This window comes from Hemiscyllium ocellatum, chromosome 47 (assembly GCF_020745735.1).
Source record: "Hemiscyllium ocellatum isolate sHemOce1 chromosome 47, sHemOce1.pat.X.cur, whole genome shotgun sequence".
In the NCBI taxonomy this organism is placed as follows: Eukaryota; Metazoa; Chordata; class Chondrichthyes; order Orectolobiformes; family Hemiscylliidae; genus Hemiscyllium; species Hemiscyllium ocellatum.
The window spans coordinates 21686143-21710475 of NC_083447.1; the positions used below are offsets into that span (position 1 = coordinate 21686143).

General features: G+C 42.1%; 1 gene segment (V, D, J or C); it reads right to left on the reverse strand.

Annotated features, from left to right (window-relative positions):
- Nucleotides 1-15515: 15515 nt before the first annotated feature.
- LOC132836652 (T cell receptor beta variable 30-like) lies at nt 15516-21509 on the reverse strand. The segment is given in 2 exon segments: nt 15516-15865; nt 21440-21509. Coding segments are annotated over 2 exon segments (420 nt in total).
- Nucleotides 21510-24333: the final 2824 nt, after the last annotated feature.

Consider the following 24333-nt stretch of genomic DNA (forward strand, 5'->3'; position numbering starts at 1 on the left):
GAGAGAATAGGGCTCCTCAACGATCAGCAAGGCGGCCTTTGTGAGGAGCTGCAGAAAATGAGGAAGATACTAAATGAGTATTTTGCATCTGAATTTACTGTTGAAAAGGATATGAAAGATATAGACAGTAGGGAAATAAGTGGTGACATCTTGCAAAATGTCCATATTACAGAGGAGGAAGTGCTGGATGTCTTGAAACGCATAAAGGTGGATAAATCCCCAGGACATGACCAGATGTACCCTAAAACATTGTGGGAAGTTAGGGAAGTGATTGCTGGGAATCTCACTGAGATATTTGTATCATTGATAGTCACAGGTGAGGTGCCAAAAGACTGGAGGTTGGTTAACGTGGTGCCACTGTTTAAGAAGTAAGGACAAGCCATGGAATTATAGACCAGTGAGCCTGATGTCGGTGGAGGGCAAATTAGATTAGACTAGATTACTTACAGATTGTTGGAGGGAATCCAAAGGGGCAGGAGATAATTGTACTTGGAAAGGCAATGATTATTAGGGATAGTGCGTGGGAAATCATGTCTCACAAACTTGATTGAATTTTTTGAGGAAGTAACAAAGAGGATTGATGAGGGCAGAGCGGTTGATGTGATTTCAATAAGGTGCTCAACAAGGTTCCCCATGGGCGATTGATTAGCAAGGTTAGATCTCATGGAATACAGGGAGAACTAGCCATTTGGATACAAAACTGGCTCAAAGGTAGTAGAGAGAGGGTGGTGGTGAAGGGTTGCTTTTCAGATTGGAGGCCTGTGACCAGTGCTGTGCCACAAGGATCCATGCTGGGTTCTCTACTTTGTGGTCATTTACATAAGAGGTCAACTTAGTCAGTTTGCAGATGACACCATAATGCAGTGGACAGCGAAGAAGGTAACCTCAGATTACAACAGGATCTTGACCAGATGCGCCAATGGGCTAAGAAGTGGCAGATGGAGTTTAGTTCAGATAAATGTGAGGTGCTGCATTTTGGGAAAGCAAATCTTAGCAGGACTTATGCACTTAATGGGATTGTTGCTGAACAAAGAGACCTTGGAGTGTAGGTGTATAGCTCCTTGAAAATGTAGTCGCAGGTACATACGATAGTGAAGAAGGCGTTTGGTATGCTTTCTTTTACTGGTCAGAGTTTTGAGTACAGGAGTTAGGAAGTCATATTGTGACTGTACAGGACTTTGGTTGGGCTACTTTTGGAATGTTGCGTGCAATTCTAGTGTCCTTCCTATCGGAAAGATGTTGTGAAACTTGAAAGGGTTCAGAAAAGATTTACAAGGATGTTGCCAAGGTTGGAGGATTTGAGCTACAGGGAGAGGCTGTACAGGCTGAGGCTGTTTTCCCTGGTGCACCAGGGGCTGAGCGGTGACCTTATGGAGGTTTACAAAATTATGAGGGGCATGGATAGGATAAACAGACAAAGTTTATTTTTCCCGGGTCAGGGAGTCCAGAACTAGAGGGCATAGGTTTAGGGTGAGAGGGGAAATATATTAAAGAGACCTAGGAGGCAACTTTTTCACACAGAGGGTGGTACATGTATTGAATGAGCAGCCAGCGAAAGTAGTGGAGGCTGTTACAACTACAACATTTAAAAGGTATTTGAATAGGTATATGAATAGGAAGCATTTGGAGGGATATGGGTCGGTCCTGGCAGATCTGTTCATCATGGATGGGTTGGACCGAAGGATCTGTTTCCATGCTGTACAGCTCTATGACTCTATGAATCTCTTAAAATAGATCCCCTCAAGGACAAAGAAGAGAACTTATGCATAGACCCAGAATATGTAGGTGAAGTCCATGCTGAGCACTTTGTAATGGTATTCACAAAGGAGGATGACATGATGAATGGTAAGTCTCAGGAGGGGTAAGTTGACCTTCTGGGACATGTCATTATGACAAAGGAGGAGGTTTTGAGTGTTTGAAAATGCATTAAGACAAGGAAGTTCTCAGGATCTCATGGTTTCTATTCATAACTGCTGAGGAAGGCAGGTGAGGAATTTGCTGGGGCCTTGAATGAAATCTTTCTATCCTCTTTAGTTAGAGGAGAGGTCCGAGAGGACTGGAGAATCGCCAGTATATTGTTCCTTTATTAAAGAAGAGCAAGAGGTATAAGTCCAAAATGTTACAGGCACTGAGCCTTTCATTAGTAACAGGGAAATGATTGAAGAAAAGTCTTAGGGATAGAATTTACTCACCTTTAGAAAAATATAGATGTATTAGTGACGTGTTTTGTCCTGGATTTTCTTTTTATGAAGGAAGGTCCAGACAGAGGTGCCTGCTTAAAGCTCCAAAAATAAAAAGTCTGTGAAACATTGTTGTTTTTTTTTAAGTTGGAACAATAAAAGCAGCCTGAATGTGTGGGGCCACTTTCTAAGACAATTAGAAATTTTAGTTTAACTTTCAGGAGCTGTTGCTAGGGTCTTGAAGCTGGAAGTGAAAAATCTTATTCCTCTGGGGGTTCTCTCCCTGCTTATAGATATGCATGTGAAACAATTAATATTACTGAGTTTGACATTGCACGTGTGTATTTATAGTTTGGTACTACATTGAAGCAGTTAATGTGTAGTTCATTATGTTGTTAAGCGTTTCAATGTTTTCAGTTAAATCAATCTTTTTCTGTTATTGTAGTTCGTTTGTGTTTTAATTGTAATATCTAAGTAAAGTTTTGCTTCAGCCCATAGTCTTGAACACTTGAATTTTGCCAGAATACCTGCCCCTTACCTTTAAAATAAGGAAGTTATTATTTCAGCTATCTCCTTGACAAGTTTTGAGGTTGTTTACTGTGGTCCATAACAATAGACAGCGTGGATTTGTGTAGGGAAGTTTGTATTTCACAAATTTGGCTGAGTTATTTTTGAGGAAGTGTTCAAGATGATTGAGGGCACAGCGATGGATATTGTCAATAAGGGACTGAGCAAGGACTTTGATGAGTTGGTAGCCTGATACAAAAGGTAAAGTCGCATGTGATCTGCAGTGAGCTAGTACGAAGGATATAGAATTGGCTTAGTCATAGACGACAGAGAGTACCAGTGACATGTTTTTATGTCTGGAGATTTGTGACCAGTGATGTTCTGCAGGGATCAGTGCAGGGAACCCTATTGTTTGAAATACATATATAAATGATATGGAGGAAAATGTTGTTTGCCTGATTTCTAAATTTGTGGATCGCACAAATATTGAGAGAGCTGCAGACATTAAGAAGGACTGCCAGAGGATACAACAGGATGTAGATAGGCTTGAGACGTTGACAGAGAAGTGGCAGATTGAGTATAATCTGGAACATGTGAGATGATCATATTTTGGAAAATCTAATGCAAGTGGGAAGATATACAATATACGGCAGAACTCTTTATAGTATAATACAGAGGGATCTAGGCTTACAGGTCCACAGTTCCCTGAAAGTGGCAACGTAAGTGGATAAGATGGTCAAATAGCAGATAGCAGGTTTGGCTTCATCAGTTCGGGTATAGATTATAAAAAATGGCAAATCCTGTTGCTGTTGTATAGAACTTTAGTTTGGCATATTTCAACTATTGTATGCAATTCCAGCCACCACAACATTAGCAGGATGTGGAGGTTTTGGAGAGCGATATGGACCGTGTAGAAGCAAAGATTTTTAGGTTAGAAAGATATCATGCGTCATTGCAATCTTGCCAGGCGGAAAGACCTGTTCCTGTGTTGCCCTATTCTTTGTATTATATTGAAGCTTTTTATACAATGATTCAAACATAAGTTACACAAACGCAAGGTAAAGTGTTAAAAAAAACTTTTATTGAAGCTTTTTGTCCAAAAAAATGCTTTAACAATACTTGGAAAAATATTGACAAACTGCAACTTGTGGAGTGACAGACGGATCTTAACTATTTAAAACTTCATAAATGATTTTGTTGAAGGACCAATTGTTGCAGTCAAATACAATGATAGGAAAGCATGCTGTGAGGGAGGACACAAGCAACCTGCAAATAGATAAAGGTAGGTGATGTGTCTGAGGAAACATGTTGGAATTTAGAGTGTGATGTGTAAAACACAAGTTTTGGATTTTATCAAGAGACATAGTGTAGGAGAGACCTGACCAGGACAAAAGTTCAGGAGGCAGCTGGCTTCAGCCCATAGCTGTTTATTCAAACATTACCAGCATCATACAGGGAAAGGCACTCGAGATATCCACACAGCACTTTGTCAAATGTACTTTACCCTCGTGCAAGCAGATTCTCAGTGCATATATTTTCCTTGTCCCTCTCTGAAATCGCTGTGCATATCCACTCCGCCTGTATAGTATTGATCAATAGTGCTGGGTTGTCGAACAGTGATTGGATCCTTGGTACATCATTCCATGTCAACAATTTGTTTGCTGGTGTGTGTTTAACTGCCAATCAATTAGATAATTATCTTTTAATTTCTCATTGTAGGGAAAGCAAAAGAATGTTGATTTTTGATCAGTTCCAACAAACGTTTTTGGTTACAAATAATATTAGAATGCTTTAAGCTAACAAGTTGTGTCTCAAAGTGTTCATTCAATCCACTGTCCAATGTCTGATCAACTCTCTCTTCCCTGAAATGATGAGTGGTGCTGGTGGGTGGGGAGCTTCTATTGCCTGAAACTGGTTTGACATTTCTTTCTCTAATGCTTTTAGTGACCTTTTTGTTCATACGTGGATCCATAATTACTTTTGAATCTATACCTACGATTATCTGAAGGATCGTAACTATTACTTACTCTCAGTATTGTATTAGATTGATGAAATAATTCAAGATAAACAAATAATTATTGTGAAATTTTCTTATTATGTAAGCCACTGCAGAGCTGCACATTCCATACCAGTTAGTAGCCTTCATTACACAGACCTGTTATTGTTCCACTTGTGGAGACTACATTAAGAAAATATTTCCAAACTTCCCTCATTACTGTCAGTCATTTTCTGCAGAGCTAGAGGGGCAGCTGTCAGCCATTTTGTGCTGCTCAATTATGGGAATCCTTAACAAATGCAAAAGTAGCATAGAATTTGGGAGACTGAAAAATGTTGCAATGCTGAAGGTTCTGGGGCTCCACATGCATGAACACGATCACAAATATAAGTTTGTGTGGGGGAACAACGAGGAAATAAGAAGGCAAATGGAATGTTGCCCTTTGGAATGTTCCCGAGAGTTTAAAGTGGGGAAGCTTTGCTGCAACTGTACAGGACATTGGTGAAACAACTTCTAGAATATTGTGGAGAGTTTTCCTTCCTTTATTTAAGAAGGGATGCATTTACTTTGGAGGAAATTCAGGGAAAATGCACTGGGTTGATTCCAGCGAGAACCGAGCAGCCTTATGAGGAAAGGTTAGTGGGTTGGGTCTACAATCATTGGAGTTGCAAAGAATGAGAGGTCATTTTGTTGAAATGTGTAAGGTTTTACTGGGACTTGAGAGGATAGATACATAGAACAAGATGTTTCTATTCCTTATTCCTCACAATATCCTTATGATTCCTTATTCCTCACAATAAGGAATGTACAACTGGGAGCTAGTTTCAAAACAAGCATTTGTCATTGAGACGAGGAATTGTTTGGGTCTCTCAGTCACACAAGACCATATATTCCAACAAGTTTATATGGAAACACTAGCTTTCAGAACGCTGCTTCTTCATCAGTTAGTTATGAAGCAGGACCATGAGACATGCAAAGTAGAGCAAAAGGTTGCTGTATTATGCAACTGAAATGACACACAATCATAGAGATAGAGAATAGCCAACAGACAAAGGGTGCAGGAGTAGGCCATTTGGCCCTTTGAGCTAGCACCATCATTCATAATGGATCATGGCTGATCATCCACAAACCATATCCTGTTCCTGCCTTATCCCCATAACCTTTGATTCCACCATCTCTAAGAGCTCTATCCATCTCTTTCTTGAAAGTATCCAGAGACTTGGCCTTCACTGCCTTCTGGGACAGACCATTCCACTACTCCCTGGGTGAAGAAGTTTCTTCTCAACTGTGTTCTACATGGTGTACCCCTTATTTTAAAGCTGCATCCTCTGGTTATTTCCACCAATCAGCGGAAACATGCTTCCTGCCTCCAGAGTGTGCAATCCATTAATAATTATATCCCTCTCAATCAGATCCCCTCTCATTCTTCTAAACTCAAATGCCTTTTTAGTTATCACCTGTTGCTCTTTAAAAGTTTCCCAGTCACCCGATATAGCTGATATTTGCTATGTTACAGTTCTTCTCTTTTATCTTTATACAGTCCTTAATTTCCCTCGTCAGTCGTGGCCACCCCTGCCTCCTCTTAGGATCTTTCTTCCTCTTTGGAATGAACTGATCCTGCACCATCTGCATTATATACAGAAATACCTGTCACTGTTGTTCCACTGCCATCCCTGTTAGGGTATTGAACCATTGGACTTTGGCCAGCTCCTCCCTCATAGGTCCATAGTTCCCTTTGTTCAACTGCAACACCGACACTCCCGATTCTCCCTTCTCCTTCTCAAAGTGCAGTTTAAAACGTATCAAATTATGGTCACTCCCTTCTATTGTCTCCTTTATTTCGAGGTCCCTGATCAAATCTCGTTCGTTGCACAACACCAGATCCAGAATTGCCTTCTCCCTGGTAGGCTCCAGTACAAGATGTTCTAAGAATCCATCTCGGAGGAACTCCACAAACCCCCCTTCCTGGAGTTCAGTACCCCTGATTTTCCCAGTCTACCTGCATGTTGAAATCCCCCATAACAACTGTAATAATATCTTTGCCACTGGCCAATTTGAACTCTATATTCAACTTACACCCCTACATCCAGACTACTGTTTGGGGGCTTGTAGATAACTCTAATTAGGGTCTTTCTACCCTTAGAATTTCTCAGCTCTATCGATACTGACTCTACATCTCCTGATTCTATGTTCACCCTCGCAAGGGACTGAATATCATTCCTCACCAACAGGGCCACTCTACTCCCTCTGCCAGTCAGTCTGTCCTTTTGATAGCACGTATAGCCTTGAATATTCACTTCCTAGGTCCTGTCCACTTGAAGCCACGCCTTAGTTATTCCCACAACATTGTACCTGCCAATTTCCAACTGAGCCTCAAGCTCATCCTCTTTACATCTTATGCATCATGTATTCATATATAATATTCTTAATTTGTTACTCCCTCACCCTTCCTATCAATCCCTATTTCACTTGACCATCCTGTATGATCCCTTTTTGAATTGTCTGCTCCATTGATTCTGTTGTCTTTCTTAACTTCTCTTATTCTCACTCTCCCTTTAAGTTCCTTAATAAAAATTCCAGTTTGACCCCCACTCTCCACCCACAACCTAGTTTAAACACCCCTGTGTTGCAGTGGAAAACCTGTCTGCCAGAATGCTGTCCCCCACTTATTAAGGTGCAACCCGTCCCTCTTGTGTAATTTACCCTTACCGCAAAATATACCCCAGTGATCCAAGAACTTAAATCCTTGCTTCCTGCACCAGTTCCTCAGTCACACTTCGAAGTCCATTATCTCCCTATTTCTGCCTTCTGCAGCCCAAGGAATTGGAAGCAAACCAAAGATAACCACCCTGGAACTGCTGCTTTTCAGCGTTCTTCTGAGTTCTCTGAAGTCCCACTGTAGAATGTCTCTCCTCTTCTTCCTGTCGCCATTTGTGCCAACATGCACCACCACCTCTGGTTCTTCACCTTTGCCCTTGAGAATTCTCTGCACTCTATCAGTGACGTCCTGGATCCTGGCACCAGGAAGTCAGCACACCATCCTCAAATCCCACCTGTTGCTGCAGCAGCCCCTCTCAGTCCCTCTCACTATGAAGTCCACTATTACCACAGCTCTGCATGATGTGTGACTCCTCACCAATTTTCGATTGGCAGAACTGTCCGTCTCTCAGACTGGCCATGTCATCTGTCTCAACAGTTTCCACCACAGGTGGAAACAAACACTTTAGTCCAACACGTCCATGCTGACCAGATATCCCAACCCGGTCTTATCCTATTTGCCAGCACTTGGCACACTTCCTTCTAAATCCTTCCTATTCATAAAATTCACCCAAAGATCCAAAGCCGAATGTCACTGACCGCTGAAATGTTCCCCGGCTGGGAGGGAACACCCCAGCCTGGTGATTGTGGTGCAGTGTCCATTCATCAGTCGTCTCACCAATGTGTCATGCCACAGGGCATCCTTGCCTGCAGCATATGTGGTAGACAATGTTGTCCGAGTCACATGAGTACCTGCCGTGTACAAGGTGGGTGGTCTCCACGTGCAATGTTGGTATCCATGTCAAGTCTGACACATCTGTAGTGATTGTCATGACAGAGTTGTACAGTGCTGTTTTTAATGCCCTGAAGGCTGGGCAGTTTTCTGTGAAGAATGATCTGCTTAAGGTTTAGCAATAGTTTAAAGGCGAGAATTGGAGGTATAAAGAAGGTCTTGTCGAGGTGCTCATCCTCAGCAATAATGTGTTGTAGGTTGAGAAGAAAATGACATGATTTTTCAACTCCTGGTAGGTGCTGGACAACTTTTAGATATTGAGGACAGAGTGGAAATTGGAATTAAGTCCTGACTGACAAATAAATAACCCTCTCCGTAAATGCTAATGATTCATCGTGGAATGTCAGAAAAAAACAGTTAGCTCCTTAAGTTCCATAGCCAAGGGGGGAAAATGTAGCTTGTGCAAACTATTTCAAGATTTAAACACTTAGCAATGAAACGTAATAACTAGGTGTAAGAGTATGTGATTCAGAACTTTGAACCTGCTCTGCTATTCATTATCCTCATGGCTGATCCTTTCTCTTAATTCCCTATTCCCGGTTTCTCTCCAGATCACTGATGCCTTTAGAATAAAAAAACTATTTCTTGAACATATTCAGTAACTTAACTTCCACATTGTTCTGTGGAGAATACAGTTTGATTTGTTGATTCCTGGGAAGAGGACCCGAGCAGATACAAGAAGTGATTATTAGAAATAACTAAGAGGCCCGGGTTTAAGGCCCATTCGCTATAGGGTGGTGTAATAATCTCTCTGAAAAGGTTGATTAGAAAATATCTTGAGTCAGTATTGGACAGGATAAGCATCCACAATGCTGAGCCTCCCAGTATAACATGATATTGTGTATACTGTTCGACAGAATGGAATTCCTAATGAATATGTTGCTCTCTAGAATGACCTTGATTGCATTTTGTTTTCCTAGGCCATCTTCCTCGTAATTAAGATCGTCTGACAGCTATTCTCCTGCTGGGATAGGAAAACACATTTATTATAATGCATCTGCTAGTCACAATGTGATTGAAAGAAATCATATATTTGCTCACCTATCAACAAACTGTCATTTGTACCCTCCAGTGCCCGACTAGCTGCCTCACTTAAGCAGCAAATCAAATAATTGTTTACAACAATTCTAAAATCTTTATTTTCATATGATCCGAATACTTTGATGTCCTATCTAAATTCAACTGAAGCTACAACTACTTCATGAAGTATCCGATTCTTTGTTCAATCTACAATATGAGATGCCCTTTACGATGAACATTTGTTTAAAACTTCCTTCCGTAATTTCCCAATTCTCTTAGCTGTTGTGAAATGTCTATCAGTCATTCTTTGCTGGACTTTGATCCCCATCTGTTGATTTCACTGCAATTTTACAAGGAATATTGGCTATCGATGCTATTTTTGCTGACTTTCAGAACGTGCAAAGTTACTTCAGGGCATTTAGGCCAAGTAAGTTTATATTTTTCTTAAAACAAATCAATTCTTGTCTTTGCATCACAAGAATCAGCTATCCGTGTTCCTCCATGTATATAATGTTTCTCCACTGTCCTGATTCGACAACAATGCATAGTTTTGTAAAAAGGAGGAAGTGAGGACTGCAGGTGCTGGAGATCAGAATCGAGAGTGTGGTGCTGGAAAAGCACAGCAGGTCAGGCAGCATCCAAGGAGCAGGGAGAATCGACGTTTCAGGCATAAGCGCTGCATCAGGAATTTGTCTTGTGGGCTGGGGAGCGTGGGGGTAGGGAATCTAGCTAAGAATGCAAATAGGTACATGAAGCTGGTGGAGAAGGTGATAGGTTGAAGAGCAGGGTGGAGTGCATCAATGGGAAAGGTGATGGACAGTTCAAGAGGGCGGTGCTGAGTTGGAGGCTTGGGATTGGGATAATGTGGTGAGAGAGGAAATGAAGAAACTGGTGAAATCCACATTGATCCCACGTGGTTGCAAGGTCCCAAGACGGATTCTTCCTTGACGCATCGGCTGGTAATGGTTTGGCGATGAAGGAGGCTGACGTCCTTCATGTCGTTGGCAGAGTGGCAAGGGAAGTTGAGGTGTTCAACCATAGGACGCTCTGGTTGGCATTCTTCCTCGAGGCATCGGCTGGTAACAGTTTGGCGATGAAGGAGGCTGAGGACCTTCATGTCCTTGGCAGAGTGGCAGGGGAAGTTGAGGTGTTCAGCCATGGGACGCTATGATTGGTTGGTGCGGGTGTCTCACAGATGTTCTCTGAAATGATCTGGACGTTGGTGTTCTGCCTGATGTAGAGGAGACCACGTCGTGTGCAATGGATAGAGCAGATGGCATTGGTGCAGATATAGGTAAATTACTGTCGGTTCTGGAAGGATCCTTTGGGGCCTTGGATAGAGGTGAGAGGGGAGGTGTGGGTGCATGGTGTATGGGCTGGTCGGGGATGGGCATCAATCTGAGTTGTGGAGGGAATGGTCTCGCCAGAAAGCTTTAGGGATTGGGAGGGAAATATATCTCTGGTGGTGGGGTCCATTTGTAGGTGGCAGAAGTGGCAGGGGATGATGCAATATATACGGAGGTTGGTGGGATTGAAGGTGAGGACCAGGGTGGTCTGTCATTGTTGGCCAAGGTGGGGTTCAATGGCGGATGTGCTGGAAGTGGCAGAGATGCGCTGGTGGGTGTCGTTGACCACATGGGAAAGGAAATTGCCATGTTTGAAGAAGGAGGCCATCTGTGATTTTCTATGGTGGAATCGGTCGTCCTTGGGAACAGATGGAACAACGGTGGAGGAATTGGGAATAAAGGAAGGCATTTTTACAGGAGGTAAGGCGGGGGGAGATGTAGCCTAGGTAGCTACCTTTCTCCCAACCACATCCCTCCCTCCCATTTATCTCTCAGTCCCCTGGTCACAAGTGTCATCCCTGATGCAGGGGTTAAGCCTAAAACATCAATTCTCCCATTCATCGGATGCTGCCGCACCTGTGCGCTTTTCCAGCACCTCGACATTGTTTAGAAAAACGTTTGTTTACTAATTTCAATTCATTGGTGCCTGTTTATGCTTCTCATTTGAAATTCTACAGGTGTTTAATTCTAATGGCCATTGCCTCTGTAATTTGCATTCCTGTTACACCCTCCATGCAGTTTCCCCTGAGTTTCGCAGTAGACACTCGTCTCCCTGTCTAATTTACACCTCCCACAGCTGGCTACATAACAGTGTACAGTGGAAGAACAGGCTGTTTTGTCCAGCACATTTTTACTGATCATGGTACAATGATCAGAATTATACCGGGGTTCATCCTGTTAATCATGAAAATGGTTTACACAAATCTGACTGTGTTCTCTTCTGTACAGAAGATTGAACATGAGCTCAGTTAAAGGCTTTATTTCGGAATTTTATGCGAATATTTTTCCAACAGTTATAGGCTATTTCCCTCAGGGGAAAACCAGCGCAACATTATTTCATTTCATGTTGAGAATTAGACCTTTCAGAAGTAATACCAAAAGTCTCATTCTCTGAAACGACTATGCTAATTGATAGGCAGTTGGAAGTTTAGAAGCAATGATCTCGGCTGGAGGTTGCTGATTAAAGTCAAGAGAGTGATCTGTAATTATATAATTGATTGATGGAGCAATCCCGAAGAGTTGTACAGATGCCCATGATTCAATATTATCATTGAATCATGTTCTAGCCACTTTATTTCGGGTTCGTATGGAGGCTTGTACTGTCCATTTTGGGAATAGAAACGTTGACTGTACATTTAAGTAAAACATTTTCGGTTTTTTGGATTGCTCTAATTTTTTCTGCAAGTTGATTCTTTCAATAGACAATAGACAATAGGTGCAGGAGTAGGACGTTCAACCCTTCGAGCCTGCACTGCCATTCAATATGGTCATGGCTGATCATTCCTAATTAGTATCCGCTTCCTGCCTTATCTCCATAACCCTTGATTCCACTATCTTTGAGAGCTCTATCCAACTCTTTCTTAAATGAATCCAGAGACTGGGCCTCCACTGCCCTCTGGGGCAGAGCATTCCACACAGCCACCACTCTCTGGGTGAAGAAGTTTCTCCTCATCTCTGTCCTAAATGGTCTACCTCATATTTCTAAGCTGCGTCCTCTGGTTCGGCACTCACCCATCAGCGGAAACATGTTTCCTGTTGCCAGAGTGTCCAATCCTTTCATAATTTTATATGTCTCAATCATATCCCCTCTCAGTCTTCTAAACTCAAGGGTATACAAGCTCAGTTGCTTCAGTCTTTCAGTGTAAGATAATCCCTCCATTCCAGGAATTGACCTCGTGAAACTATGCTGCACTCCCTCAATAGCCAGAATACCTTTCCTCACATTTGGAGACCAGAACTGCACGCAGTACTCCAGGTGTGGTCTCACCAAGGCCCTGTATAACTGCAGAAGCACCTCTTTGCTTCTATACTCAATCCCTCTTGTTATGAAGGCCAGCATGCTATTAGCCTTCTTCACTACCTGCTGTACCTGCATGCTTGCCTTCATTGACTGGTGTACAAGAACACCCAGATCTCTCTGTACTGTCCCTTTACCTAAATTAATTCCATTGAGGTAGTAATCTTCTTTCCTGTTCTTGCCACCAAAGCGGATAACCACACATTCATCCACATTAAACTGCATCTGCCCATTCACCTAACTCGTCCAGGTCACCCTGTAATCTCCTAACATCCTCATCACATTTCACCATGCCACCCAGCTTTGTATCATCAGCAAACTTGCTAATGTTATTGCTGATACCATCTTCTATATCATTAACATATATTGTAAAAAGCTGCGGTCACAGCACAGATCCTTGTGGTACCCCACTGGTCACTGCCTGCCGTTCTGAAATGGAGCCGTTTCTCATTACCCTTTGTTTCCTATCAGCCAACAAATTTTCAATCCAATCTAGTACTTTGCCCCCAATACTATGCGCCCTAAGTTTACTCACTAACCTCCTATGTGGAACTTTATCAAAAGCTTTCTGAAAGTCCAGGTACACTGCATCTACTGGATCTCCCTCATCCATCTTCAGAGTCATGTATTTTACAGAACGTTCAAAACCAGTGTGAATCCATTTTTAAGTTCGTTATCGTTTTAAAAGATTTATTTTACGTATAACCGGGAGAAGAAGATTCGTCGGCACGGTGGCACAGTGGTTAGCACTGCTGCCTCACAGCGCCAGGGACCTGGGTTCAATTCCCGCCTCAGGCGACTGACTGTGTGGAGTTTGTACGTTCTCCCCGTGTCTGCGTGGGTTTCCTCCGGGTGCTCCGGTTTCCTCCCACAGTCCAAAGATGTGCGGGTCAGGTGAATTGGCCATGCTGAATTGCCCGTAGTGTTAGGTAAGGGGTATGTGTGGGGGTGGGGGTGTGGGTGGGTTGTGCTTCGGCGGGTCGGTGTGGACTTGTTGGGCCGAAGGGCCTGTTTCCACACTGTAAGTAATCTAATCTATAACAAGCATTGGATCCACGGTGACATGTCCATTTGGATTCAGAATTGATTTACCCATAAAAGATAGAAATGAATGGTTTTTTCAGGCTGCAGGTCCGTGACTCATGGTGTTCCACAGGGATGCATAGTGGGGCTTCTGTGGTTTGTGGTTTATGTGAATGACTCTGATGAAAACATGGATATATGGGTGAGTAAGTTTGCAAATTACACAAAGATTGTTGGTAGTGTAAAAATGTGTCAAATAATACAGCGCGAAATGGATTAGTTGCAGATTTGGGCAGAGAAATGGCAGATCGAGTTTAATCGGGGTAAGTGTGTGGTGCTGCACTTCAGGAGATCAAATGTTAAGGGAAATGATACAGTTGATGACAGGGGCCTTAACAGCATTGATGTACAGAAGACATAGGGGTCCTAATCTATAACTTTCCCTAAAAGTGACCACAAAAGTAGAGTGGCAAAGCAAGTACATGACACGCTTGCCTTTTCTTTTTATCGGTGAATTGAGCTTTATAAAACTTTGGTCAGGCTGCACATTTTGTGTGGCCTCCAATTCTAATCGCCACGTTGCAAGAAGGATGTGGAGGCTTGGCAGAGATTGTGGAAGAGGTTTACCAGGATCCTGCCTCGATTAGAGGATATGACCAAAAACGAGAGATTGGACAAACTAAGGTTGTTTTCTCTGGAGCAGCGGAGGCTGAGGGATGACCTAAAAGAAGTTTACAAAATATTAGCTGCTTAGATACAGGTGACAGAATCTGTGTTCCCCATAGTTGAAATCTCTAATAATAGAGGACATGCATTTAAGGTGAGAGGGGTAAAGTTCAAAGGCCAAGTTTGTTTCTTACACAGAGGTTGGTCGGTGCCTGGAACACGTTGCCAGGGGTAGCGGTTAGGGCATTTAAGGGTCTTCTAGATAAGCACATACATTAGCAAGGAATAGTGGAATATGGACCATGGTCAGGCAGAAGGGATTAGTTTGATTTGGCACAACATCGTGGGACGAAAGGCTTGTTTTAATGCTGTACTGTTCTATGTTTTGTGTTCCAGAGGGGGAAGGGGGAGCTGGCGATGAGGGGATGGGTGCAGGCAGCTGGGAGGAAGCGGAACTGTATCTGGAAGATGGGGGAACAACTCTAAAACAGGTTCATTAGAGTGTTATTAGGAGAAACTTGTCGGATTCTGGTGGTGCTGATTAAGGTTTCAATACTCAAAGCTAAATTGGGAGAGTTTTTTTTGCACTCGTACATCCAGATATAATGTCAAAAGGCGAATAAGCGAAGCAAAAAAACAAATCATTCATGATGACCCCTGGTCTAAGTGAATGACTGAACAGCATCAAGGTCCTGTATCGTCTCCTTCTCAGACCCTAATGGCTGAATAGTCTGCTCGTAAGCCTGTGAAATAGCCGCAACGATGGCTTCAATAGAGTGGGTAATAGAGTCACCCACATCGCAAGTACGAATAAAAGAAATCTTGTTTCTCCTCGGAATCCCTTCCCCTTCAATGGCTTCTTCCTGCTCCTGAACAACAAATTCAAGGGAAGTAAGCGGTCTTTTTTCTCTCCTTACCTTACTTCACTGAGACTTCCTCTGTATATGTGTTCCAGTTTAGCTATATGCTCGGCCTTGGTCTTTTCCGTCGTCTTCCAGCACCATCTGCTGTTCTTCTGTGGAAGTGCACACTGTCGCCGCATAAAATCTTAACGTTTAAAGGAAATAAAACTGAAAAGTTCAGACGAATTCTTGTTAATCATCTCCGCTCACCATTTGTTGTCACTGCACATTCTTTTCTGTCAAAACGCATTCACTGCGCGGAAGAGAAATCGAACGCAACACCGTCTGTTTTAACATTCACGGCTGTTTCATGTCGCCTTTGAGGTTTTTGTTGCGCTGCTCCCTCTCTCTGAGTCACTGTGAATACTCCAGGCGCAGTAATACATGGCCGACTGATTCGCCCATAGGCTGGTGGTCTCCAGAATGAACTCAAGATCACTCGGCCGCTTGGCGGTGAACCCGTCCACCGACCCGTCTGGATCTACTACTCTGGTGGTAATAGAGTAAAACATCAGCTGCAACCCCTTCCCTGGGGCTTGTCTGTACCAGAACATGTTTGGGGTACTTGCTCCTTCCACATGACACTGCAGTTTCACTCCCTGCTCCGCAAACTGGGAGACGGCAGCGGGAGTCTGTCGGATAGTCTGCGACTTCGCACCTGAGGAAAAGGCAGGGAAAGTCAAAGGTCAGAAAATGGGACACAATGAGATTAGGAGAAGGAAGAAAGAAAGGATGAAAAGAGAAAGAAAGATATCGAGAAAGAAATCCAAACAAAGTGCAGAAAGAAAGGAAGATGGAAAATAGAAAGGAGAGCTCGCTGTTCAATAAGAATTTTTATTTGGAAAGTCCTTTACGATGCAACATGATGAACAGAGCCAGCAACAGACGCATCTTCAACGACAAGGTTCCAATATATACAAACTGGTTGATGAGATAACATTGAAATACAGTGCTCCTCTTCTTGCTCTGTGATTGACAGTCCAGCTACTCCCTATAAAGTCGTCTTTCCCATTATTGGCTCCGCCCCTAAATCTCTGATTGGAATATTGGGAGGAGCGCGGCTTTTTAAAAACTCGTGTTTGGAATGTGGGCGGCGCTGGAGAAGACAACATTATTGGCCATCCTTAATTACCCCGAGGACAGTTAAGTGTCAATCATATCCTTCTGATGCAGCGTCAACTCGTGTGGAGACGTTAGCTTGCTCTCTCTTCATAGGTGCTGCCCGATTCGCTGTGATCTCCATCATTTCTTTGTTTTTAATATAGCTCTGAGTTTTGAGTCATATGTAGGCCAGACCAGCTAAAGACGCAGATTTTTGTTTTACGACCTGAAGGGAATTCGTGATAAAGAATTTATTTTAAGGCAATCGACACTGGTGCCCCAAGGCTTGCTCTTTATTCCAATTTTCATTCTTTTAAAATATCACCATCGAAACCGGGTCTCTAGCGTATTAACCTGGATTTTTGGATTACTAGTGACATTACCAGCAAACATCGGAAGGCACATGACTAATCAGTTGAGGGGGCCAAAGCTCTGGTTCATTGCAGAAATTGTGATGATAATCTGACTATACCCTCGAGGGTGCTGTGTGCATGTCTCCATAATCCTACAGGGCAATCTCTCCCACAACCCCCGGGCGGGGAGCGACTCATTCATAGTGACCTCAGCTGGTCCTCAAAACGATCTTGCTCTGCGTGGGTCGCAAATGACCCGCTCAGCCAAAGGAGCTAATACATTCAATAGTACTTCATGGATATGGGAACAGTCCATAGAGAGGACAATACCCTTCACATTGGAGCTTCAAAAGAATGGTATTTTTTGAGGAGATCATGTGTTCGATTTTGCGAACTCATGACCACAATTATCGAGAACCATGACGACGGCCATTTGTAAAGAATTTTATGTGTGTGTGTGTGTGTGTGTGTCAATTTAGCTAATATAAAGGATCATATATTTCAAGGTACGTCTCATACACGTAGACGATAATGAAGATGTTGCAAAAATTGAAGAATTCAGAAAAGTTTTACAAACATGTTGCCAATTGCAATAGGATCTCTTTTTGTTGGAGGCTTTCAGCTATAGGGAGAGGTTGAATAGGCTGTGACCGTTTTTCCTGGAGCGTTAGAGTTTGAGAATTCACCTTATAGAGGTTCATAAAATCATGAATGGGCATGGAAAGGGTAAATAGGAAAGTTCTCATCTCTGGGGTGGGCGAATCCAGAATTTGGGGGCATGGGTTTTGGGTGAATTTTTAAAGTGTCCTAAGGTGCAACGTTTTCAGCAGAGGGCGTGCGTTTATGGAATAAGTTGCCAGAGGCTGATACAATTGCAACATTTAAAAGACATCTGGATGGGTGTATGAATAGGAAGGGTTTACAAGAATATGGGACAAGTGCTGGCAAATGAAACTAGATTTACGATGTCTGGTCGGCTTGGATAAATTGGAGCAAAGGGTCTGCTTTATTCCTGTGATTTGTTCACAATTCAAAGTATAAGTTGCAACCTGTGACAACGCCACTAGAGGATAAACAGATTGTTGACACATACCTTGATTGTTCTCAGTAAAGTACGTTGAAGAAAACATTCCATTTCCCATCCCAAGTGAAGGGTATTCCTCCCTGGGTATTTATTTAATCTTTGTGTTCCATTCTCCACCTGGGTTTGGAAAGACAGTTACTGCTCTAGCAATAGTGAAATCATATGTCATATTAAACAAGAAGATAAGGAAAATTCCTTCTTTACAGACTCCAGTTCCTAATACATTCCATGAACCAGTCAGTGACTAGTGGTTTCTGATGTGTTGTGTTATAGACTTGGCCAGGCCCTCTCAAAATATTTTAAGAAGGTAATCTAGACGCCAACATTTTCTCATTTTAAAGGCAGATGAGAAGTGGATATTCCAGGTATTATACAACTGGTCAAATCAGTCGACTTTAAGCAAAGCAAAAATTAATTAAACACTACATTTGAAACACAAGCAAAAGAAAGCAGAATTTAGCATAACTTCACAATTGGAAAAGTTATCCGACTCAAAACAGCAACGTATTAACTGTTCCAATATAGCAAAATGCCATAAACGCATCCCTTGGCAAAAACGTAAATTCAAACACAGATTCTTACAGGCAGGAAGAACGACATCCAGAGATTTTAGAGAAAGTCAGTTAGAAATCATTTATTGAAGCTTGCAACCCTTCTGGTGCTCAAAACATCTTGTGATTGCTACAATAAAAAAAAACAAAATACTCTGAACTGAGAGAACTGGCCACTCCTTTTCCATTGCTAAACTGTTTTAGCTTTCTAGCACTCCTGTCTCTTCATCCCCAGCCTTTGAAACCTCTCTTCAAAAGAAAACACAGGACAGAATAATATTTTTAAAGAAACAACATCGTCACAGGATCGTCAAAAATCCATATTTCCAATCTAAATCAGAGAGAAGATTGACCACTTTACTTTCTAGATGTTTCAGTATGTTGAAGTTATGAAAAAAGTCTTGTGAAATCAAAGGAGGTCTATGAAATAGACACGCCACAGACGCGTAAATGGGAGAAATCAACAATTCTAGAAATAAATTCTAAAGTACATTATTGAATGGGCATACCACTGAACGTAAACTGGTCAGTAAACAGTGTCTCAGTGTTACCAGGCAAGTTTACGTGCTTACAAAAGAAGGCATTGCAACGTTCCTCAATTAAAATACGGGTACATAGAGGAAATTATTTCAAACTAATGAGTCATACCAGATCGACGTTCATATTCAAAAGGAACAAGAGAGACTCCATTTCACATCCAAAATCAGAAATGTTCCCTTATAATGAATGAATTCAAGCTAAAAGATGACGTTAGCTGACCAGAACGGCTGCATACAACAGGTGCAGATTCAAAGGCTTGATTATGGAAGAGAATTCCCGATGTTTGATAGGTTTTGAAAATTTGAAGTTAGAATATCACATTGCCTCAGAGAGAATATAAAACCAATTCACTTTCCCACTACAAAGCTCACATCCACTTCTGTGCACACTTTAAAAATATCCTAATCCACAGCTTGGTCCATCATAGCACCCAATGCATCTTCAGCAGGGTTGGGGACAGTACTCTTACAGGTATAGGAAGATGTAAAGCAGAAGCTTTATGGATTATTCTTTGAGATGGACCAGCAATATGCAAATATTGAAGTGGCGATTTTAGCATGGGCAAGCAATAAAAACCCGGACTATGTAATAAGACTGCAGTTTAAGATTAAAGCCAGCTATAAACCATTGGTCACTCTGCTGAAGACAAAATAGTGACAGTTAAGACACCTCCCCAGAATTCAAGAGATCGGATTGAGGCTGATGAAGTATAGCTTAGCCATTGAATCTGTGCAGATGAAGTACAAGATTCCATTCAGGACAACAGTAATTTGCAGAGTGAAAACAGTTTTCGCCTTCACTTAGGAAGTAGAAGTCTAAATCTCAGAAGTCACAAAGGATTTGCCACGTACAGAAGGAAAACTAGATATTTCAGGGACCTCAAAAATATGATAAGGAATGGAACTTGTTAAATATGTAGAATGTGTCTTAAATAGTTGATGGAGCTGTTCAGGCAAATAATCGATATATCCACCTTCTGCCAGTACTTGGAGCAACGTCGACACCATACTCTCATCAATGACTTTCCAATCTCCGAAGGATAATTTGTAATATTTGGAACAACAATACCTGAAATTCTTCGGGTAGTTCATCTGGATCATTTAGTAATTACAAAGTGCCATTCAAGAGTGCAAATGTCAGTCTGGTGGCCCGAGGTTTCTTGAGATGAAACGAAATATTTGTTTTTAAGAAGTGAAAAGGGCTAGAACCCAAACAGCAGCATTTTGGAGACTAATTGCAGCTGGATACCATGGAGATGAATAAAAGCAAAGGTCATATAAAGTGGAAGTTTGCACACGCAAAATACTCACGAGGTTGTGATTCAGTTGAATGTTTCAAGCATAATGCTGGTGATTTTTGCTTGTAAGTCGTTGTGATATAATAAGTATGAACAGGCAGAAGAAACAACTGAATTTGTCATGATTACTAAATGTTCAGAAGGCGCTGAATCGGTCCAATGTGGAAACGGGTCTTTCAGTCTTTTGGACTATAACCAGGTATCATTTGATTTTTGACCTAGTCCACGCAGGTCCAATTCCAGCATCTCCCCATCATGAATAGTATTTAGGGTGGGAGTTGGATTAATGAAGTTAAGTTAATAGTTAGCTGTAACCTCATTAGATAGGTGACTCTATGAGGTCTATGATTTCTGTGTTCTTGCTGTGCAACATGCTCGAAGGACACCCTCGGCTATACAATTGCTAAAAGAGAAGGCCATCTCTTTGTTTTGTTTCTTTCCACATTTGTTGTTCTAACGTGTTTTATGTTGACCCTAATTCCCCAACTGTGCAAAATGGACATGGTCTACTAGCTGAACGAGTTCAACCCGTGGAAATCATCTTGGACTCCATCAATGTACGACTGTGTAAGCTCCTTGTTACATTTTGCTGACACCTCTTTCTGAGCCCCATGCCAACATATTCAATGCACAGTTCCGTCTTCTCCAACGCATGTTCTAATCACAGGATCATTACAGTGTAAAAGGAAACCATTCAGCTCATCAAATGTGTACGGCTTTTCTAGCATTCTAACTTGGTTAAAAGTCTTCTGCTGTTTCCTGGTATCCTGCGCATTATTTTTCTTTAAATACATGTCCAACTCCCTCTTGTGTACCTCAGTAAATCTTGTGTCCACAACAGTTCCGAGTACTGCCTTCTATTTTCCAATGACTCACTGTGTTTAAACGTATTTCCTTCAGCTCCCGTTTGCTTATTTTGCTAAACAGCTCTAAACCGTACTCCCTGGTTCTCGATCTTTTTGGAAGTAGAAACTTTTTTCTCCATATCTACACTATGAACATTTGTCGTTTTTCAAACCTTCTGTCAAATCCTCGTTTGCCTTTTCCGCACCAAGGAGATCAATTTCAATATTTTCGGTCTATCCTCAGAACTGAAATGGTACATCCCCGGAACCATTCTTATAAACCTTTATTGCACTCTCTCAATTGCATTCACTGCTTCACCTGTTCCCAGTGCTGCAGCTGAGCTCTAACCATTGCCTTAAATAAACCCATAAAAGTGTCCCTGCTCTTGCACTTTACCTCCCTACGTTTAGAATATTGTATGTTTTAATAACGGATTTCTCCATCATCATCAATGACTTACACACATATACCCGCAGGTCACCCTGCTCCTGCACATCCTGTAGAATTTTGCTTAACACTATACTCGCCATGTTTCTCCTGAATTTCCCTTTGGGATTATTTGTGACTCATATTCATTCTGTCCTGGCCTTCCAGATCAGAAACATTTTCTGACATGAATCCTTTCATAAGTATAAAGAACTTTATTAGATACGTTCTGAATGTTGTGGCTTCAATAGAATTGGAAGGATTACGTTGAGTCTTTGTTGGAATTTCTGAGTTCTGGGAACCTCCTTGTGTAGTTGCCTTTTCACGCTTCTCAGCATTCCTCGATCTAGCTTTCACTAACTCTTTCTCTCGACTTTCGAGCAAATACAACAGGTCAAGGAGAAGCATAGTTTGGGCGAAGGCAGCTGTTTCCTGCCACGTTTGGGGTTTTTGTTGAAGTTCCCCCTCTGCCTTAGCCGCTCTGAACTATCTCGGCGCAGTTGCACAGACTTAAGTGATTCAACCCAAGCTGGAAGTCTGCACGTAGAACTCAGAGTCACTTGATCTGTCGGCTGTAAAACCGACCACCGGCTGGTTTGGAATCGCAGACTGTGCAGTAAGGGAGTGAAACATCAGCTGCGTCTCCTTCCCCAGTTGTTACCTGTACCAGTAAATGTAAAGATCGCTGGTGCCCAGCACTGCAGTTCTACTCTCTGCGGAGGATTGCTGGAGACAGCTGCGGAACTCTGTCGAATAGTCTGCGAGTCGGCGTCAGAGATAAAGAAAAGCAGTAAATTGGAACATCTAGGTCAGTATCGAAAAATCGAAAAAGATGTGGGACAAAAAGCAACGCAGAAAGTCACGCTAAGCAACCGAAAACTTGGTTTGCAAACCTTCATAACGGCAGAAAATGCCCAGTGACGGGTACATCTTATGTCTGCTACTTCCTCTTAATGAAACGACGACTCGAGATCAAGAGTTTAGGATCTTGTAATATGACACCCACTTTCTGAGGAATCTTCTTGACGATCAGGAAGAAGTGAAGAAGGTTTGCACCCACCCTCTACCTCGTTCTACCCAATCAGAATAAATTCATTTGTTTCTTTGAAATTCCTCCTCAGTCGGTGTTAATGAAAATGCAAGCAATCACGTCTGGATTCCCGATTAGTCACAAGTGCATTGACGATTTGGTATACAATGGGAGAAAGTGAAGACTGCAGATGCTGGAGATCAGAGTCGAGACAGTGGTGCTGGGAAAGCATAGAAGGTTAGACAGTATTCCAAGAGGAGGGGAATTGACGTTTCGGGCATGAGTCCTTTTTTCAGGAATTGTATGTCAGGGATGACAAGTAGACATACAATGACTACTTCTTATCCAGGATATCAGTTTGGACGAACTCAAAGGGTTTCCCTATATTTCCGACTTTAAATTTCAAAAATACACACTATTCCTGATGGCACCTCATCTTGAGCTTGGCACATTTCAATAGTTATATTGCCAGTAATGTGTCTGAGACAAGTGTACGTACTGATCATAACACCTTTCAGCTTTTATGAAAAAAAGGATAAAAACACGCAAACTATTTAGAATGGAGCTTATCATTGCAACCATTCAATTTACAACTTTTATGCATAGCAGGAAGAGAGAACAATACTGCCAATGCATTGTTGCAACTGAGATGAAGGAAGGTAGAGGCATTTGGAGGAAAGGAAAATGGACTGAAATGGACTATAGTACTGGATGTTTGCATGCTTAGAGTCATTTTAATGTATTGTAGCTTACTAATAGCATAAAGCGAAGTAGGGTGTAGGTTTGCTCGCTGAGCTGTAGGTTTGATATCCAGACGTTTTGTTACTTGGCTAGGTAACATCATCAGTGGCGACCTCTAAGTAAAATGAAGCTGTTGTCTCCTGCTTTCTATTTATATCTTTCTCCTGGATGGGGTTCCTGGGATTTGTGGTGATGTCATTTCCTGTTCGTTTTCTGAGGGGTTGATATATGGCATCTAGATCTATGTGTTTGTTTATGGCGTTGTGGTTGGAGTGCCAGACCTTTGCTTAGCCTGTCCCAGGATAGATATGCTGCCCCAGTCGAAATGGTGACTTTTTTCATCCGTGTGGAGGACTATGAGGGAGAGAGGGTCGTGTCTTTTGTGGCTAGCTGGTGTTCATGTATCCTGGTGGCTAACTTTATTCCTGTTTGTGCTATGTAGTGTTTGTGTCAGTCCTTGCATGGAATTTTGTAGATGATGTTTGTTTTGTCCAGGGGATGTACTGGGTCTTTTACGTTTGTTAGTTTTTGTTTGAGAGTGTTGGTGGGTTTTTGTGCTACTAGGATTCCGAGGGGTCTTAGTAGTCTGGCTGTCATTTCTGAAACTTCTTTGATGTATGGTTAGATGATTAGGGTTTCTGGCTGTGTTTTGTCTGCTTGACGTGGTTTGTTATGAAGAATCTGCGCACTGTATTTTTGAGTATCCATTCTATAGGTTGTATAGGTGGTTCTCCTCTGTTTTGCGTAGTTCGTCTGTGCTGCAGTGTGTGGTGGCTCTTTGGAACAATGTTCTGATACAACTTCCAGGAATGCGAGTTTGTTGTTGGTTTCTTTCTCCTTGGTGAACTTTATGCCTGTGAGGATGTTGATGATGATGATAAATGTCTCTTCTATCTTGTTTCGTTTGGTGATGACAAATGTGTCATCTATGTAGCGGACCCAGATTTTTGGTTTGATGGTTGGTGGGGCTATTTGTTATAGTCTTTGCATTACTGCTTCTGCTATGAATCCTGACAGCAGAGATCCCATGGGAGTGCCATTGGTTTGTTTGTAGACTATTTTGTTGAAGGTAATGTGGGTGGTGAGGCACAGGTCCACTAGCTTCATGACGTTTTCGTTGGTAATGTGATTGATGGTGGTTGGTGTGTGTGTGAAAG